The following is a 21,321-nucleotide window of genomic DNA, read 5'->3' as shown; positions in this document are numbered from 1 at the left end:
AAAGCTTATGGGGTGTTAGCTTTCATAAGTCGAGGGATAGAGTTTGAGAGTCGCGAGGTAATGATGCAGCTCTATAAAACTCCTGTTAGGCCACACTTGGAGTACTGTGTCCAGTTCTGGTCGCCTCACTATAGGAAGGATGTGGAAGTATTGGAAAGGGTACAGAGGAGATTTATCAGGATGCTGCCTGGTTTAGGGAGTATGCATTATGATCAGAGAATAAGGGAGCTAGGGCTTTACTCTTTGGAGAGAAGGAGGATGAGAGGAGACATGATAGAGGTATACAAGATAGTAAGAGGAATAGATATAGTGGATAGCCAGTGCCTCTTCCCCAGGGCACCACTGCTCAATACAAGAGGACATGGCTTTAAGGTAAGGGGTGGGAAGTTCAAGGGGGATATTAGAGGAAGGTTTTTTACTCAGAGAGCACTGCCTGAGTCAGTGGTGGAGGCAGATACACTAGTGAAATTTAAGAGACTACTAGACAGGTATACGGAGGAATTTAAGGTGGGGGGTTATATGGGAGGCAGGGTTTGAGGGTCGGCACAACATTGTGGGCCGAAGGGCCTGTACTATTCTATGTTCTATCCCTGACCTAAATGACCATATTAATATTCAAGCTATTATTGTATTATTTTGTAATCTTCCTTTTAACTTTTAGCTTTTCTCTTACCATATAATCTTCTTTTGTTGCAGATGGTTCCTTTCGTAGCCAGTTGAAAGTATCTTCAACGTTCCACTTCACAGTTTTCCTGATATCTGGTGTAGCATTCCTGGGGAAGCAGCAAAAAGTAATCAGGACAAAATGGATCCTAAGATCATTATTTCCAAACAGACAAAAAGAATCAAGATCCTTCTCAGAGCCTGAAATACATTATTTTACTTTAAAATTCTATAATCACGCCAACAACAACTCCAAAGGGGTTTCGGAAAACTTTCACTATACCTGAAACCATAATCAACCTGTTATCTGACAGACACAGTAATTCCCACAATAGGTTGGAATGTTTCAATTCTTGCTTAACAGCCAACATAAGGTTCATACAGTGTACCAGTTACTTGAAAACAAACCAAAACCGCTGAGAGACTGCATACCGGAGTGGACACTGTATGGTGTGCTTCCAAAATAACCAAGTTCCAAGTAGAAAAAGGTATGTTTGATCCTTTATTATGAAACCAGCAAAGATGAACAATCTTATAGTGATAAAAAACTATAAAACTAAATTAGTAATATGGTGAAATAAGAATAACTAGTATAATTAAACATAATTAATACAATAAGTTTTAAATTAGCAGTCATCAAAAAAAATCACCCCAGCTGAATCCCTCTCAACAAGACTCAGCTGACTACATCAAAGCAAGAATGTATTTACTTCTACCACGCCCCAACCCACAAAAAACATGATACACAAACTACAATACAGATAGACAGAAAATACATGCATGGCTGCTAAGTACAGTATGAAAACAGGCCCTTATACTGCCAACTAGCCCCATTTACCTGCATTCTGCTCATGTTCCTTTAAACCATTCCTATTCACATCTTTTAAATGTTCTACCATATTTCTATCTACCACGTCTTCTAACAGCTTTTTCCATAAGTCCACCACGCTCTATGTTAAAAACCTATCGCTCAGATCCCCTTTAAATCTTCCTTCTCTTACCTTGAATCTATGCCCAAGTCTTAGACTCTTCCAGAAAGAATTGTGACCATACACCTCTTCTACGTCCCTTGTGATTTTATAAACCTCTGTAAGGTCACCTCTCAGCCTCCTATGCTCCAGGAAAGAAAGTCCCATCCTATCCAGTTTTTCTTTTTAACTCAAGCCCTCCAATCCCGGTAACATCCCTGTGAATCTTTTCCGCACCTTTTCAAAGTAAATTTATCAAGGTACGTACAGTGGTATGCAAAAGTTTGGGCACCCCTGGTCAAAATTTCTGTTACTGTGAATAGCTGAGCAAGTAAAAGAAGACCTGATTTACAAAAGGCATAAAGTTAAAGATGACACATTTCTTTAATATTTTAAGAAAGATTACTTTTTTATTTCCATCTTTTACAGTTTCACAATAACAAAAAAGGAAAAGGGCCCGAAGCAAGTTTGGGCAGCCTGATGGTCAGTACTTAGTATACCCTTAACTTAACTGGCGCCAAACAATTGGTACTAGAACGTATAATCATCACAGCGATATTTGATTCTGTGCTTCACACTCCCTGGATTACAAATATTAAATATTAAAAATAGTTAAAATCAGTAAATATTAAAAATTTAAATTATAAATCATAAATAGAAAATAGAAAAATGGGAAAAGTAAGGTAGTGCAAAAAAAACCGAGAGGCAGGTCCAGATATTTGAGGGTATGCCCCAGATCCGGGTCAGAATCCCTTCAGCAGTCTTATCACAGTTGGAAAGAAGCTGTTCCCAAATCTGGCCGTACGAGTCTTTAGAGGAAGGTTTTTTACTCAGAGAGTGGCTGGTGCGTGGAATGCACTGCCTGAGTCAGTGGTGGAGGTAGATACACTAGTGAAATTTAAGAGACTACTAGACAAGTATATGGAGGAATTTAAGATGGGGTGTTATCTGGGAGGCAGGGTTTGAGGGTTGGCACAACACTGTGGGCCAAAGGGCCTGTACTATTCTATGTTCTATCCCTGACCTAAATGACCATATTAATATTCAAGCTATTATTATTTTGTAATCTTCCTTTTAACTTTTAGCTTTTCTCTTACCATATAATCTTCTTTTGTTGCAGAAGGTTCCTTTTGTAGCCAGTTAAAAGTATCTTCAACAATAAAAGTAACACCCCCTTTGGCAAGTATCACAGCTTGTAAACACTGTCTGTAGCCAGCTAAGAGCCTTTCAATTCTTGTTTGGGGGATTTTCACCCATTCTTCCTTGCAAAAGGCTTCTAGTTCTGTGAGATTCTTGGGCCATCTTGCATGCACTGCTTTTTTGAGGTCTATCCACAGATTTTCGATGATGTTTAGGTCAGGGGACTGTGAGGGCCATGGCAAAACCTTCAGCTTGCGCCTCTTGAGGTAGTCCATGGTGGATTTTGAGGTGTGTTTATACCTCATTATCTTGTTGTGGAAGCCAATCTCTTTTCACCTTCAGATTTTTTACTTCCAGAATTTGCTGGTATTTAATTGAATTCATTTTTCCCTCTACCAGTGAAATGTTCCCTGTGCCACTGGCTGCAACACAAGCCCAAAGCATGATCGATCCACCCCCGTGCTTAACAGTTGGAGAGGTGTTCTTTTCATAAAAATCTGCACTCTTTTCTCCAAACATACCTTTGCTCATTGCGGCCAAAAAGTTCTATTTTAACTTCATCAGTCTACAGGACTTGTTTCCAAAATGCATCAGGCTTGTTTAGGTATTCCTTTGCAAACTTCTGATGCTGAATTTTGTGGTGAGGACGCAGGAAAGGTTTTCTTCTGATGACTCTTCCATGAAGGTCATATTTGTGTAGGCGTCGCTGATCAGTAGAACATTGCGCCACCACTCCAGAGTCTGCTAAATCTTCCTGAAGGTCTTTTGCAGTCAAACAGGGGTTTTGATTTGCCTTTCCATCAATCCTATGAGCAGTTGTCTCGAAAAGTTTCCTTGGTCTTCCAGACCACAACTTGACCTCCACCGCTCCTGTTAACTGCCATTTCTTAACTACATTATGAACTGAGGAACCGGCTACCTGAAAAGGCTTTGCTATCTTCTTATAGCCTTCTCCTGCTCTGTGGGCATCATTTATTTTAATTTTCAGAGTGCTAGGCAGCTGCTTAGAGGAGCCCATGGCTGCTGATTGTTGGGACATGATTTGAGGAGTCAGGGTATTTATAAAGCTTTGAAATTTGCATCACCTGGCCTTCCCTGACAATGACTGTGAACAAGTCATAACCCTAACATGCTAATTAAGGTCTGAGACCCTGGTAAGTTATCTGAGAGCTCGAATCTCTTGGGGTGCCCAAACTTTTGCATGATGCTCCTTTCCTCTTTCTCCCACTCTAAAATTGTACAAAACAAAAATAGTACACTAACCTTGCTTAAAATGTTGAAAAGAATGTTTCATCTTTAAATTTATGACTTTTGGAGATCAGTTCATCTTTTACTCACTTAACTATTCACAGTAACAGAAATTTTGACCAGGGTGCCCAAACATTTGCATGCCACTGTATATGTACCATATACTACCTTGAGATTCATTTTCTTGCAACAAATAAATACAACAGAATCATTGAAAGAGTACAGAAACAGCTATTTTCTTTGGAAACAACTCTATTTCTATCATTACTATCTCTATTTTTCCCTTTCAGGGTTCTTTTGAAAACCCTGACCTGGAGTCATACACTGACTTCCGTTCTTTGTGGGAATGGGACCTGCTCTCGGGATCTCGTGACTGGCTGCTATACGATGTACCAAGGATGCCCTCAGGGTTCTGGGATTTCACGGCTCTGGAAGCAGGCAGAGTCAAGGTCGATGCCTCTGCAGGAAATTGGTGTGTTATGGGAGTACACGGAAGATCAAAAGCAGCAAGCTGGCTGCTGGCTGTATGCCTAGAGACCTGATTTTTTTGGGCACATATCTTGGAAAAAGCTCGTAAATCAGCGAGTTGTTTGTTATGTCTCCCCTCTCGCTGTGAAATGGGGATGCCTCTTTTACCCTTATTAGGGAGAGAGAGCGCCTGGGATATGTGGAATACTGGGTGAACTAGTAGTCTTTGGGGTACTGCAAGTCTGTGTCTTTATTGATGCTTTGTTGCATGCTTCAGTACTTGGTGGGGGAGGGGGAATCATTGCTTTGCTGCTGCTTATTGTGGGTGGGGGTTTTGGAGTTCTATCATTTAACTCATTCATTCTTTGGAGCATTCGCTGTTTTTGTGGATGGTTGCGAAGAAAAAGAATTTCAAGTATATTGTATATATTTCTCTGATATTAAATGTACCTTTGAAACATGAACTGGCAAACTGTGTCAAACTGTTTCTTAGAGGGAAATTACAGGCTGCAGATTCCAGCAATAGCAGTTCAAATCTAGTAGGGTTCTGAGTTGCCTGCAAAATGTACCCGTATATCGCCATTGGCATCTTCCCAAGAGCCCAGCTTAATGACATCGTTCCTGTGGTAAGGTAACCAGAACTGCATACAATATTCCGAGTGTTAACCTCTCATATAGTTGATATAGTTAACATAGTGTCCAACTCTTCTAATCAATACCTTGACTAATGAAGCCAAGCATGCCAGACACATTCTTCAACAACCTTTCTACCTGTGTCGCCACTTCAAAATCAGATTATTATCACTGACATATTTGTAAAACATCGTTTTGTGGCATCAGTACAGTGCATGACATAAAAATTACTCTTAAGTTATACATATCTGAATAGTACAAAAGAGGAACAGCAAGGTAATGTTCATGGGTTCATAGACCATTCATAAATCTGATGGTGGAGAAGATACTCCTAAAATGTGAATGTGGGTCTTCAGGCTCCCCTCCCCAATGGTAGTAATGAAAAGATGGTGAAGGTCCATAATGATAGATGCTGCCTTCTTGAGGCACCCCCTTTTGAAGATATCCTCAATGTTGGGAAGGGTTATGCATCATACAAATACATTGGATTCCAATTAATTGGGACACATCAGGACCAGTATATTTTGGCCCAGTTAAACGGCTGCCCCAATTAGCCAAAGTTTCATGGAAATAGTTTAAAAGGTATAAAAAGACAAACTACCGTTTAACTGAGTAAAAAACTCAGTATGTAAATGAAATTAGAACACTACTATTGTACTGCAAAACTTTGCACGAGTTCCTAATAGTTATCAACAGAAGAAATTCATGCACACTGCTGTTCTTTTGATTGACTGTAAATGAACAAAATCAGTGCAGACATCTAGGAGTGCCTTCATACAATGCTTTCAACGTCTGCATCCTCCAAATCTTCATTTTCACTGTAACATTCAAGATGGTTGTTGACACCTTCAAACACTTCATAGTTCCTGACTTAATGAAGTAGTGAAATAACTTCATTTTCACTCCCGATTGTTTCTGGTATCTTCAAGCCTCAATGGTTGAAACCACAGTAAGCAAAACAGTTCTGAATAGTCTTATTGCTTAGTTATCGCCAACTTTCAGTGGCAAAAATTACTGCTTTTTGAACACAAACATATGTAATTAACACATTTAAAAACTGTCCCCTCTAAGCATGGCGTAGCATCTAATGGCCACACAAGTGATGTGACTGATGCTAGTTAGAAACTGTTTGGTTACAGGCTCCCGTCCCATTAAGCGGCAGTGTCCCAAATAAACAAAAGGAACGTCAGCTATTTTCTCGATTAGTTTTTATTCTTTACGAGTGGTCCCAAATAAGTGGCTGCCCCGATTAACCGATGGCCCACTTAACTGGAATCCATTGTACTACTTTGAGATTTCTTAGTCATTTACAGGAAAATAAAGAAATAGAGTTTATGAAAATTCTACAAAAACAAAGACTGACAAACAACCAATGTGTAAAAAAAGACAAACCATGCAAATAAAAATAAAACTGAGATCATGAGTTGTAGAATACTTGCAAGTGGGTCTGCAGGTTGTAAATCAGTTCAGAGTTGTGGTGAGTGAAGTTAGTGACAATGGTTAAGGAGCCTGATTGTTGAAGAGTAATAACTATTCCCGAACTTGGTGGTGTGGTACCTAAGACAGCTGTACCTCCTATCCAATGGCAGGAATGAGAAGACAGCATGGTGGGATTCTTTGATGATTGATACTGCTCTCCTGTGGCAGCACTCCATATAAATGTGCTCAATGGTGGGGAGTGCTTGCCTGGGATGGACTGGGCAGTATCCACCACTTTCTGTAGACTTTTCCATTCTTGGGTACTGGTGTTGTCATACTAGGCCATGGCGCAACCAGTTAGGATACTTTCCACTGTGCACCTATAAAAGTTTGTCAAAGATTTTAGTGACATGACAAATCTAAGCAAACTTCTAAGAAAGCATAGGAGCTGAATGCCTTGTTTGTGATGGTACTTGCTTGCTGGTGCCAGGACAGATCCTCTGATATGATACTGTCAAGGAATTTAAAGCTACCGTTCCTCTCTGCTTCTGAACCCCTAATGAGGACTGGTTTATTGCCTTCTGGCTTCCTCCTCCTGTAATCAATAATCGGTTCCTTGGTTTTGCTGACATTGAGTGAGAAGTTGTTGTGGCACCACTCAAGCAGGTTTTCAATCTTCTTCCAATAAGCTGATTTGTCACTATCTTTGATTTGGCCAACAGTGGTGTTGTCTGCAGACTTAAAAATGGCATTGGCCACACAATCATTGGTATAAAGGCAGTAACACAGGGTACTTAAGCACACAGCCTTGTAGTGCAGCTATGCTGATGATGTTCTACCAATACGTACTGATTGGGGTCTGCCAGCAAGGAAAATGAGGATCCAGTTGCACAGGGAGGTATCCAGGCTTATGTTTTGGAGCTTAGTGAACTCCTCTGAGATAGATCCTCCGAGATGCTGATGCCCAGGAACTTGAATTCTTTTCATCGCTGATCCCGCTAATGAGGACTGGTGTGTGTTCTTCCGACTTCCTCATCCTGAAGTCCACATATCAATGCACAGAACTACGTATTTGTACTGCTAGACCTTTCTGTTCTACAATGCTCTCCAAGGCTCTGCCACTTATATGCAAGACTTACTTTGGCTTAGCTTACCAAACTGCAGCACTTTGCACTTGTCTGAGTTAAATTCTATCTTCCATTCTTTGGTCCAGTTTCCCAGTTGACCTGAATCCTTTGTAATCTTGGATAATCTTCATCACGATCGATCATACCACCAATTTTGGTGTCAGTAACCTTGCTGACCATGCCAACTATATTCTCATCCGAATAAATATAGACAATGAACAATGATTCAGCACCAACCCCTGCTGCATACTGCTGGTCAGGCTTCTAATCTGAAAAACTCTCCACAACCACCCTCTGACTATTTCTACTAAGCTAATTTTGTATCCAATTGGCTACCTCACCCTAACCTTCCAGACCAGCCGAATACAGGGAACCTTGTTAAAAGCCTTGCTGAAGTCTCCGCCATTCAGACGATGTTAATCTTTTTGGTCATCTCTTCAAAATACTCATCAAATTAGACAGAAGCCATACTAACTATTCCTACTTAGTTCATATGTTGAAAGCCAAATAAATGCAGGTGCTGACAATCTAAAATAAAGGCAGAAGATGTTGGGAATACACAACAGGTTAGGTAATCTTTGTGAGGAGAAAAACAAGTTTAACATTCTCAAAATGTTAACAGATCAGAAGCCTTCATCAGAACTGGAAATCAGAATATCTTTTCGAGTTCTGTTGAAAGGTCATTGAACTAAAAACATAACACTATTTGGAGCACAATTTTGCAAAGTGTAAGCTTGAAGTCATCACAATCTGAGTTCATTATACTATTAAGGAATTAATTCAAATCTCTTGCATTTTATGCTCGCTTTGAATATTGTTATGAATAAAATAAATTTGGGAGTAAACAATACATATAGTTGTTGCATGGGTTCATAATTCCAATGTATATGAAACAAACATTTCACATAGCAGCCTTGCACTTTGCTGAAGCGTTATTTAAAATACCATCATCACTATTTTAAACATTTCATGCAGTAACACATTGGGAAGCACATGTGAGAATCTACCTGAATACTGCCACTGTGATCATCCCAGGGAGAGCCATTCTTAATATTGACATTGAGTTACATTTGGTCCGAATACTGAAACTGGGAACATTGCAGATAGAATCCATCTGAATACTGGAAGCATAGTGGAGCTTGTCTAAATTTTGATAAAGGAAACATTGCCAGGTATTTGAATTTGAATACAGATAGGGAGATCATGACAAGAAAAATTCTGAGTACTAGTTATGGGATTAATCAAAACTTTGACTGGATGTAGGGAATCTATAAGAAAGAATTGTCTCAAAAGTATTTTTTTGCACAGTACTACCATCTTCTGACATTGTACAGAATGGAAAGCCAATAATGAGATTATTCTGTTTGAATTGTGTCACTCCAGTCTATTATTTCTTTCCTTCTTAAATAACAATTTCTACTTGGTGGTCACCCAGTCCTTAGGTACCAAGCTTGTATTTAAAGAGCATTAGAAAATGTTTAGTTAGAGCCTGTGTTATTTCCTTTCATTTCTTTTAAGAGCCTGGGTTACTGGGCCTAACATTTTTTTTACTTCTAAGCATGCTAGGCCTCTTATTATGTCCTCCCTCTGTTCATCATTTCCAATATTACATATCATTTCCTTCTTCGGTGAAGATACTTTGGATACTTTCACTTGTCAGCACATTAGCAAAGAACATTAACTCATACTTAGGGGTAACATTACTGAACACAACAACATCCCAGAAACAGTCAGTCGTGATATTGTGAAATTGCAAAATCTATCTTTATATTGATTCTGAGAACATACAACGAAAGATTTTAACTTGAACACTGTGAACTTCTCAAGATATACATAAATACTGAAGGTGGGAACATCCCAAGATGAAGTAGTCGAAATGTTTTCCCCAGTAAACCAACCTGGATTCAATCATCCGCTTTGCCGACTCTGCATATTTAAAAAGCAATCTTCGAGCTTCCTCCCTGTATTTAATACGAGACAATCTGCAAGATTAAATATTTACAATGATGACACAGTGGCAATTTCAACATAATGAACTACGTAGCATGAACATAAATCACAACAAAATGTGAGAACTATATCTTCATAATCATGGAACATTTCTTCCAAACGACCGTTATTGAGACAGAACAGTAAATTTATTATCTAAGTACGAATATGTCACCATATACCATCATGAGAGTCGTCTTCTTGCAGGCATTCACAGTAGGACAAAGAAATACAACAGAGTCAATGAAAAGCTACACAAAAACAATCAATGTGAAAAATACCACGAACACGAGTTACAGAGTCCTTGAAAGTGAGTCCATAGACTGTGGAAGTTATCCACACTGGTTCTGGAGCCCGATGGTTGATTATCAATAACTGTTCCTGAAACCGGTGGTGTGGGACGCAAGGTTTCTGTATCTCCTTCCCGATGGTAGCATTGAGAAGAGCAGCTTGTTCTTGGTTGTGCAGGGGAGTTTATGCAGAGGGAATTACATGGATGGGTTGGAAAGTACTTGCAGTAGTCTTTTATGGAATACTGAGCTCAATATATGAATTGCGGTATATATGCCTAATCTGTATTATCCCCCCAAAAAATATCACATTACCTAATAGGAATGTCATTCATTACTTCTCGGAACATGGAAGGTGACACGACAGGATCACAATCACTCGGCAGCAAAGGATCCTTGCCCTTGTCAATTGCCTTGCGTTCCAAAAGCCAGCGGTTAAATGAATCACGTGGTGGATCAATCCCTGCCAGGGTAAACAAATTAATGTTAAAAGTACTCACAGACTAACATCTTGTCTGGATATTTCCATTTTCTCACATTTTTGCAGCAGCCACTAACTAAATGTAATAGAAAAACTTGCTTCAATTTGCCCATTATTTTCTACTATTGTGTATATTGGGTGTCACAACCACAATTACTCAAAAAAAATTTGTATGTCATTTAAACATTGGAACAATCAAAATTTAAAGGAGAACGTGTGCTTTGGAAGTAATTTAGCACAGGAAATATCCACCAAATTTGATCAGTGGTTAGCTAGTTGATTTCAGGATTGCCATTGAGAACATTACAACCAGTTTCAATTGAAAGAGGCTAGGTTTCCCCCTTTTCCCCCAACAGTTATTCAATCTATAGTTGGCAAATTCACAATAGTTATTATGTTAGGACACGAACAGTTTAATTACTATGCTTTCCAAATCAATTATTACTGCCTCGCCTAACACACAAGGCAAGGTTCAAGGAGGGTCTGATCTTCAGCAAGAGTCAGAATCTTGAGAATGTTCAGGAAAATCAAATTCAACCATACCCTATGTAGCATTCCCTTACTCTATACTATAAAGAACCCTGTTGCTGAAAAGAAGGGACATGCATTTATATTCTCAGGACAGAGTTCCAAACAACCAATGGTGTACATTTGAAACATTTGCTATTGAATATCAAGAAACATGACAGCCAATTTGGACATAGTAAGCTCCAATAAATATCAGAGATAAACAACCAGTTAATCAATCTTACCGGTTAATATTACCCAGTACATCTTTTTCATTAGATGATGCCCTAGGGTCTGAGGTGTTTAAAATACTGAAAATTGGGCTTGTACCAAATAAAGCGTGAACAGTGGAAGAGTATTTGATTGAAACAAGGGATTTTGAAGGGACTTGGCAGGGTCCACTTTGAGAAAATCTTCCTGTGTGAAAAATCTAGAACTAGGCATCACTGTTTAAAGAAAGTAAGTCTCCCACTTAAGACAGAGATGAGCTGAAATTTCTTTTTGCAGAGAATCAACTCCTCAAAGAGCAATGGAAGCACAATCTTTAAAATTTTAAATCAGATATAGATAGGTTCTCGGTATTACCTAAAGTAGGCAAAAATGAGGGACTGAGGGAAAATAAAATCAAACATTTATTTACTATACAGTCAAGTGACCTGCACAATTCATGTTTCTATGGCAAGTAGAAAGGAAGGGGAAATGAATATTCCTGCTCTAAAATCAACCCTAAGCCTGAAGTTTGAAATACTTTCTCTTTCACACTTTCTGATTTGTTTTTGTGCATATCAAGAACAGTCAAACATTTCTGCCTTGCCAGCTATAGAGATTACCTTCTCTCTGTTGACACAGCTCCAGGTAGTGTTGTCTCAGTTTTAATGTCAGTTGTGCTCGTAGTACTTCCACATCTGGATGTGGCGGAAACAGCTCAATTGGAGCAAGCTCCTTAATCACTGCATTAGTTGGAATTTCAAGGTCCCAGTAAATACTGTAACACAAAATTGTAACCTGTAGTTTACATATCAAGCTTATATTTAGCTACTTCTAAGAAGTTCATAAAATGAACTCCATTGCCTAGAAAGTGGATTATGCAGTGCAGACTTTTTCTAGCATCACATAATTAAAAATACATGCCTTTTGGGGGAAAACACAAAAACATGGTTAATCTCTGGGATTTGCATAGTTCATGAAATATGATCCAGTTGCTTCCAGTTGTAGTCCATTGCAACACAGATTGATCATTTGACACATAGAATCCATGCAGAATGATGTTGTTCAATTTGTAATATAGTGTTAGTATTCCAGATGAAATTGGGTCACGTTTTTCTACTTCAGCATTTTTTACTTCAGTAACATTGTTTTTCACTCACAAGGAAGAACCTTCTCACACCATTCTATTCAAGGCAATTGTGAAATTTAAAGGACTACCCCCACAAATGACCATACAAATCTACAGGACACTGAATTAGGGAGGCCCAATTAACCACAGCAACTTTGGATGAAGTAACTCCTTCCAATGATGCATCTGGGGTTATTCTACTGGATATACTTAATGAACTAGAGCAACAAGACATACCCAAGTGCTCAGAGGGAGGAGAGCAAAACAGCAGTATGTCATCAGTACCAACCTCCATAAGAAGTAAGGAAGTCATTCTCCTACCAGCTCTCTGAAGAGCAATAAATACACATTGGCAATAGAGCTCAATGATCATCTTAGGCCCAGATCAATGATCTACTTGGGGATAAGCTACAGTCATGCTCAGACAGACCAGCTCATGAAGGTCAAAGTCACTTTCACCATTTCCTAGCCTGGGATTCAATCCAAGGAATAGCATCTACACCATATATCCATGTTTTCTCTTCAATGCAATATTAAGGTGGTGTTGGAATCCACTGTCTTTTTAAACTCTTTTAATAAGATATTAGATGAATTAATATGAAGCTATGAAGTTATAGCTTAATCGTTTGTACTTTTTTGAAAAACAAACTTTCACAGTATGTGGTGGTTTGTCCTGCCTTACTGGCAGAAGGTGCTATCGCAGTTACATATACCTTTTCATTTTTCTTTGGCCAAATATTAGCACATTACCAACGTGATGTAATTGTGCAACCATCTATCTTATTCTTATCTAAGGAATTTTCTGTTATGTGGATTATAAAAGGTGATGGATTTTTCAGAGATGCCATCTTCATCTTCTTTTTATCTTCAGCCTTTGCTTTTCATTGCTTTGTTTCTCAGCTCTTCACTTAGTTTGCTTAGTATTTGTGTGTTTGTTTAGACTTTAAAATAAGCAATTGTTAAAAATCAAGATTGCTTGCCATTCCTGACCCCCAGAAGAACCCCAAGGATCAGAAAAATAAGAGATCCAACAATTTGGCACCCAAACGTGGGATGATTACTTGAAGAAAACTGGACAAAGAAAGGAAGTTTCAAGCAAGCATCTGAGAGGCAAGGCAGCTTCTTCTGTTCCTTAACGTCTGTGGAAGACCTTGGGAGGGTGGTTCAGTCAACCCAATGGGCAATGTTAACGGTGATGTCAATCATGTTGGAAGGCACCCAACACTGACTAGTCCTCAGAAACAGCGACAACTTGGAAACTTTAAGGAGCTGCAAAGTGATACTGATTCAACAGAGACTTCTAGTGGGTTAAATGATGATGACTGTAATGAGGTAATTGGTTTGACAGCTATGGCAAGACTTGCTCCAGTAATAACTAAGAGAGAGAAAACATGCAAGACTGATGATTATGAAAGGAGACAGGAAGTTTATCATCAACTACCAGATTCAGAAAAAAATTGACAAATGGTCCAGGGAAGTTCCACATCCTAAAAAAGGAAGCTTAAAAACTTGGGTTGAACTTCAATGAATTAAGAATACATACAAATTGCATGGCGTTCAAATTTTAGCTACCATGCTAACAATTCAGCAAATAAACCAGTTGACACAGTGAGTTGAAGGTGGTAGAGAGAGGATAAACAGAACTTACCAGATGATTGGGATGAAGTTAAGAAATGGTTGGAACAACAAACCCCAACACAGGATGATTGCAAACAAGAGGCTTCAGATGATGTTTCTGAATAGGACAACTGCTACAAGAAGTTTGGATCATTTACTCATAAGTTCAACCAACAATTGGAGATGATATGGAAGAATCCACAAAAGCTCTTTCATATCAACCTTCATGGATGGTTTGAAACCAGATGTTGCCAAAATGGTGAAGCTGACAAAAGCAAATTGGATTGAAACAGCTGTTTCCTACAGTGATCTGGTGCAAACTGCCAAACAAGTAGAGTCCAAATGAAGTCCAAATAAGATTGGTACAGATGAACCAACTGCCTACACCTGCTAACCAACAGAACAAGTGGAACTGGAATTCACAGCACTATGTTGATTTACTAATTGGATATGAATGTGATTTTTTTACGTCTGCTCTATTACCTAGCCCTAAAAAGACACAAAGCGAATTTGGACAAAGCATCATTGCAACAAGTGGAAGTGATTTCTTGGGACTGAAAATTTCCCAAGGCAAACAGGAAATCACTGAAAATCATGCAAAGGCTGTTAAATCATCAAAACCACCTACAACAGTTCAGCAACTTTGATCATTTCTGGGTTTCTGTAACCACAACAGAGCATGGACCGATTCATATGCTGCAATTACTCAATTCCTTACTTGTGTGCTGAAAAGCAGGAAGCACTCTGACAACTCTGTGACTCTTAATGAAGAACAGATAGCTTTCCAAAGCTTAAAGGTGATACTATGTACTGCACCTGCATTGGGAATCCCTGATACAAGATCATTTATCATATATGTCAATGAGAAGCCTGGCTACATGACGGCTGTTGTAACTCAAGAACATGGAAATCAACAGTGTTTTGTTGGGTATTACTCCGCCAACTTAGACAAATGCAGCCTTCAGATGAGGTTCATGTCCATAAGCAGTGCAAGCAACTTACCTAGCAGTCATGACTGTTTCCAACATTGTGCTAGATTAGAATTTAGATGTCTGATGTCCACACTGTGCATACTTTACTGAATATGAACAGGGCCTCTCAAGTGACAGCTGCTCGGTGATCCAAGTGGTCCACTGTTCCTGAGGCACCTAATATCATCCAACTAGCAAGTCCAGCGAATCCAGCTACACTGTTGTCAGTGGACATGAAAGATTATGATGATCATGACTGTGCAAGAACAGTAACATGCCAAAAAGATGCAAATTACCATAAAGAAGTGCCTTTGTTCAACCCAGATCTGATATTGTACACCGATAGCTCCTTAGCCACTGAGAATGGTTGGTTAGGCTGTTGTCTCAGAAAATGAAGTGATGGCCTCAGGAACCATGGTTCCTGGTAACTCTGCACAATAGGCAAAACTGAAAGCTTTGACTGAAGCATTTAAGCCAGCAAAAAGATCAACTAATATCTACATGGATTCTCAATATACCTCTGGAGTCGTTCATAACTTTGGAAATTCATGGAGACAAACAGGATTTCTTACAGCTGTGGGAACTCGTATGAGAACTTATAGAAATCTTGAAACTACCATCAGAAGGTGCAGTATTAAAATGTAAAGGTTACTCTATAATGACCACAATGGAAAGACAAAGAAATGTGTTTGCAGACGAAACTGCAAAAAAGGCAGCAAGAGAAGGAATAAAGAAAATTGGGGGAAAAAATGCAAGAAAACCCGATAACTAAAACTATGGAAACCAAGTTAAACGCCATGTCACAGACGAGCATGCAAGATATTCAAGACATGCAAGATCAGTGCTCAAATGAAAAGTGGCACTAGATGGAAAATGGCAGGTTATTAAAGGACGATGGAGTATGGAGATCCAGCACTAGTCATAGACTGGTGGCCCCATCTCAGCTGTTTGCTTATCTGACCCTGACCCTGCAGACACACTCTTTAGGACACATTGGAGTACAAAAGACGGTTGACAGATTCTCCCAGTGGTGGTGGAAATCAAAATTCAGGATACAAGCTTGACAAACGGATGAGAGATGTATGGCATGCTCGTCCTGTGGTGGCATGCCTTATTCTGATTATCAAAAGTCACTTCCGTTGTGATTGGTTAGTTTAGAAGCTGCATCTGCTTTTCACATTGGATAACTGCCTGGTGTCCCGTTTCAAATATCCTGGATGTATAAAATAGCACGTGGAAGGGGTTTGCTCTCTTCTTTCTTTGTTTAAGAGATCACCATTGGGAAGGTATGTTCTGCGCACACTTTTAACTAAGTATATTTGTTGAATGTTCGTATGCCTGTTGAGTATTTGGTTTCGTAGTGCCTGTAACTTGGGGAACATGAAAGTTTGGTCGAATTTTTACTGTTTGTAAAGAAATGATTAATATACCTATTCGAAGCCAGTGCACTTCCTGCCTCACTTGCCAAACCCACGGAACTGATTCAACATTATAATGCTAGAAAACAAGCCCCAGATCAACGAAGAAGCTACCTCAACTAAGTACTCCTACTCCACCTGATACATTTTTACATCATCAAGTGGACTACATTATTTCACCAAAGTGCTAGGGATATTCAGATGTGTTAATAATAGTGGACAAATTTTCAAGATGGGTGGAAGCCATCCCAGCAAGAAAAGCTACTGCCACACACACAGGCAAAACTCTGGTTAAGGAGTACATTCCTAGATGGGAGTTGCCATACCACACAGACTCTGACCAAGGAATACATTTCACTGGAAACGTCTGTCAGGTTACGTCGTACTGATGAATATTGAATGGTCTTTTCATTGCCCACATCATCCAGAGTCATCAGGATAAGTTGAAAGAATGAATGGCATCAAACAAAGGCTAACTATGTATCATGAGGAAGGTGTACCATGGCCTACAGCTCTTCCTTTGGTTTTATGCAGCAACAGGGCAACTCCATCCAAGACAACAAACTGACTCCATTTGAAGTGGTGATGGGGGCGACCTATGTCACTACCGGAAGCTCCCAATCTTAAGAGAGGCAAATATACACATTATAGTCAACAGTTTAATTGATTATTGTGTGAAACTAACCCAAGTTGTTCAGTCTGTTTCCCAAGAGGTTACTGCTTATTGAAGTGGTCCATTGGAAGGAGGACACACCTCAATTCCTAGCAAATGGATCCCAGTCAGGAAACCGCATATGGAATTCCTGAGAGTTTGGCAGGAAGGTCCTTACCAATTCAGCAGTTAAAGTAGAAGGTAAAAGTAAGTGGATACATGCCAGCCACTGCAAGCGAGCTAATGTGAGTCCAGGTTAAGACCAGTACTGTGGGAAGAATTCAACCATGAATATAATTATCAGATATTTTTTATTGGTTATATGGAGTATATTTTGATGCTTATTATTATATTTTTGCCTGTTTCCCTTACTCATGATGTGCCGGTTGAAATGACTCACAATGAATATGCAGTACTACAAATGCTTTTAATAAGTACTCTTTGATTACTCGGTAACATAGATAATTTAAATTTTCTTCTGCCTCTGAATTTTCAGATGTGATTCTGCCAGGGTCCCTTATAGGATTAATGAGGAGACTGTTGAAAACCACTTTTTTAAAATACATTTTATAAGATATTACATGAATTAATTTGAGACTAAACTTGCAGTCTAATCCTTTGTATTTTTTTAAAAACAAACTCATGTATTTTTCCATAGTATGTGGTGGTTTGTCCCAACTTACTGGCAGAAGGTGCTATAGCAGTTACATATCTCTTTTTATTTTTCTTTGGCTAAGTATTAGCACATTAGCTATGTGATGCAATTGTACAACCAGTGATTGGTTAATTCTTATCCAAGGAATTTTCCGTTATCTGGATTATAAAAGGTGATGGCGCCACCCTCATCTTTTTATCTTTGCTTTGTTTCTCACCTCTTCACTTAGTTTATTTAGTATTTGTATGTTTGTTTAAACATTAAAATAAATGATCATTAAGAATTCTTGACCCCTGGAAGAACCCTAAGGATCAGCGACCAGCAAGTTGAACAGAAATCTGATTTATGTAATTTACCACTGCCCTTCATTCTTTTTTTAATATATTTTAAAGTAGTCCACACCATCTGTCATATTTTAGCTTCTACTACTAGGACGACTGTATTTTGGGGATGAAATATTTTCCCTTCTTCATTGGTTTCCAGTTCCTGTCCATTCTCCAGGAATGCAACTGTACAAAGATTAAAAAAAAACAATTGCTACAGGTTGAACAGGAGCCCATTGTAGAATTTCATGGACGATCTTTATTTGTGGATTCTGGAAGGTTGCCTCAAATAAGACACACTCACCCAGGGTAAAATCATTTCCCTATTAAGGACTCTGTTCCCTGCACATTTTCGTTTACAAGCATACATTATCATCACAAGGGATAATGAGAGTTAATTCATAAACTTTCACAAGATAACTTATTGAATTATTGACAAATAGAAACTAGCTTTGCTATGGAAATTGAACAGGAAGTGTGAATGATAGGTAATTCACATAAACAAGCAAATACAGGGATGGACCTGACTCCAGGCTTACCTGTTGCATAATTCCTTTATTGTAAGTAATTTTGCTGTCTCCTGTTTAATGCTACAACTGATCCATGCCTTGTATTAGGAAATGGGCCAGTTGTGGATTGGATTTAAGTACCAATACAATAACATAAACTTCAGTACAAATAGTCTCCAAATTCAATAGGTTTATCAGCAGCTTAGGTCTGAGTGCTGATACTTTCTAGCTTCATACAAGTGCAATACTCCTCAGCTTGTACTTTACTAATATTTCTGCAGCTTAAATTTATCTATCAATGTTAACTAGATTGGATTTGATTACTAATATTAAGTAGCTTGGATTTATATACTTATAACATCCAGTATAGTTCTGTGAAAATAGTAAAATTAATAAGCCAGAGATTCAAAATTCCTTGCTGCCAGAATTTGATGTTATGTACTTACGCTGTTGGACGGATATGTACAGGTGCAAGAACAGCTGATGACGAGGACGATGAAGATGCTGATGTCCCTTGTGCCAGTGACAACGATGATGGTGGAGGCTGTGGTTTATCATCAGTTGATTTGGATGCACTTCGGGACAGAGGTGTACTTGAAACACCAGAAGCGACAGGTGAAATAGGAACTGTCGGAGTTGTAGGAGTGAAGGGGGCATCTGTCTGTAAAAAACAATAAGTAATTTATTCAACAGTTTCAGTTAACAAAATCAATCAACAGTTTGAGAGAGGAGAACTCTAGATACAGTGAACACTTATCTCATGGCTACATAACCATTCATTTATTTTGCTGGAAAGAAGCATAAAAGTGCTTTTTAGAAATAGTGTCAATTGGTGGCAGATTTATTTGTTTCATTAATTGGACCTCAACTCAAGTGCTACTGGGAAGTCTTTATAAAGACTTGTCAGACAATGTTATTGGCTTCTAGCTGTAATCACAGACCTCCTTTCTTAACCTGGAAAATTACTGAGAATCTTCAATTATTGTACCTCTCTTTGTACTGATCAGTTACATATTTCAAAAAAAAATAAATGGTGTTGTGATGGGGACTTATAATAGAAACATCCTTTTAGTTTTGTAGTTTCTTGACTTCAGAGATTGTTGGCCATTGGGGCAAGTGGCTGCTGGAAAATAATTAAAACAAAAACAAAGGCGGGAATAGAGAAAAATATAAAAGACGGATAATGGAACCAAGGTCAGTTTATCTCCACTGGAATGTTTAAACAAGAGGAACAAAGCTGATATTTTGCATACAAAAACATTCACACAAAAATAATTAAGCATTGAGGATATCATGCTGTTTCAACATTGAGCTGAGGTGGATACTGTGGTGGCATGTATCCAAAACAGGTCAATAATTGATAGAAATGACTAAGAAGGAAAGTAGCATTAAGTCCAGATAACAAAATAACAGGTGCTTCCTCGTGCAACGAAACTCCATACACTTGCATTATAGTATGAAGTCTATCAGAAGGAAGGCTGAGACACCTAATAGAGGAGTCAGAAACCAAACTCCTCTCAGTGTATAACAGTTCAGGTACTCTCCGCTGTATTTTGAAAGTTTTTGCCTCAATACTTATGCTGAATTGAATAAATACTATAATTGATATGATTTAATGTTGAGCTGTCTCACCTATTAAAGGATCAATTACACAACAGTAACTGAAGTTACCCTCCTCCCTCCCCGAACTACTTGCAGTCTTGGTTACCCACAGGCAGTTACAGCATTCTGAAGGTGTTTTAATAAAGTTAGAATTGTAGTTCATTAATGAACTACCATTAAACTGGGTAAGGCCTCCACAGTATCCTCAATGCATCCCACTGATGATTCCCTCACAATACCAGAATCCTAATTACCCAGAATGTATTCAAGTCAAAATAGAACACATACATAGTATTTGAACCCTGTTACACCTAATTCTCCCTGATTTCATATCAGCATTCAGTGCTCCAAGTTAAAATTTGTATTTTTATCCGTTCCTTTTCAGATTGGTTATCTAATCTTTCCTGCCTTCTATATTATTGCAAAACTATTTCTTTATCCATCTAAAATTCCCTACTCACACTACCCACAAACAGTTTTCCTGGACTCTGAACTTGATTATAAGTTTTTACATCTCAAACTTTGTCCAGTTGTAATGAATAATCATCAGTCTGAAACGATACCTCTGCCTCTTTCTCCACAGATGGTGCTTGACTGTTGAATTAAACAAAAATGCACAGAAGAAAGAGAATTGACAATGGAACAAGCAAAGAAGCAAAAGTTGGATCTAGAGGAGGTACAAAAGGGAACAGCTGAATTGCCAAACCCCACTGAAGCTGGAGATCATAAATCAAAGTGCTGGAAATACTTTGGTCAGTCATCATTGGGAGACAGAAGGAAAATCAATGTTCCATGTTGATGGCATTTCATCAGGCCTGAAATTATTGAACTCAGCTCTGAATTCATAAGGTTGTAACGTGCCAACGTGTACATCTGAACACACAAAATTAATCCCCCACCCACTACTCCTTCCAGTGAATTACACTAAGACAATGGAGTGGGAATCTAATGAAAATTTAAAATAACAGATAACCAGAAGCTTGGGACACATTTATGGACCAAGTAGAGATACTCCATAAATGATTACCCAATATATAATTAGTCACCTGAATGTAGAAGGGACCACGTATGAAGCAGCATATATAATACACTGAAAATACTAGAAGTCTTGGAAATGATGGAAGTTGATCTATTAAATGAGCACTGAGGGACTGAGGTGAGAAATGAGGGTAGCTCTATTGAGGTTCTGAGAACAAGGAGGGTGACAGCAGAAGTGCAGGAAATGGAACAGGTAGGATTGAGGAAAAATTAAAATACGTGTCAGAGGTACTTCTTTTCTCCACTTCACTTCTAAAACTTGTCTGG

The 21,321-nt window shown here is 38.7% G+C and overlaps 1 protein-coding gene across 8 annotated transcripts in view; it reads right to left on the bottom strand.

Moving 5' to 3' along the window:
* pcif1 (phosphorylated CTD interacting factor 1) overlaps positions 1-21,321 on the bottom strand; it is a 138,997-nt gene that overhangs the window by 60,439 nt on the left and 57,237 nt on the right. For all 8 annotated transcript variants that reach the window (XR_011882704.1, XR_011882703.1, XR_011882705.1 and 5 more), the window contains 5 exons: positions 18,861-19,075; positions 11,764-11,918; positions 10,261-10,408; positions 9,565-9,648; positions 674-773 (listed from right to left, as the gene is read on the bottom strand). Coding sequence is in view for 5 of the 8 variants with exons in the window: in XM_072239253.1 (XP_072095354.1) it covers positions 674-773; positions 9,565-9,648; positions 10,261-10,408; positions 11,764-11,918; positions 18,861-19,075 (702 nt within the window). In the remaining 3 variants the exon portion in view is untranslated. The remainder of the gene's footprint in view (positions 1-673; positions 774-9,564; positions 9,649-10,260; positions 10,409-11,763; positions 11,919-18,860; positions 19,076-21,321) is intronic.

Source organism: Mobula birostris, chromosome 2 (genome assembly GCF_030028105.1).
Source record: "Mobula birostris isolate sMobBir1 chromosome 2, sMobBir1.hap1, whole genome shotgun sequence".
Classification (NCBI taxonomy): domain Eukaryota; kingdom Metazoa; phylum Chordata; class Chondrichthyes; order Myliobatiformes; family Myliobatidae; genus Mobula; species Mobula birostris.
Note: the sequence above shows the minus strand (reverse complement) of the source record. Positions and strands in the feature narration are given on the sequence as shown.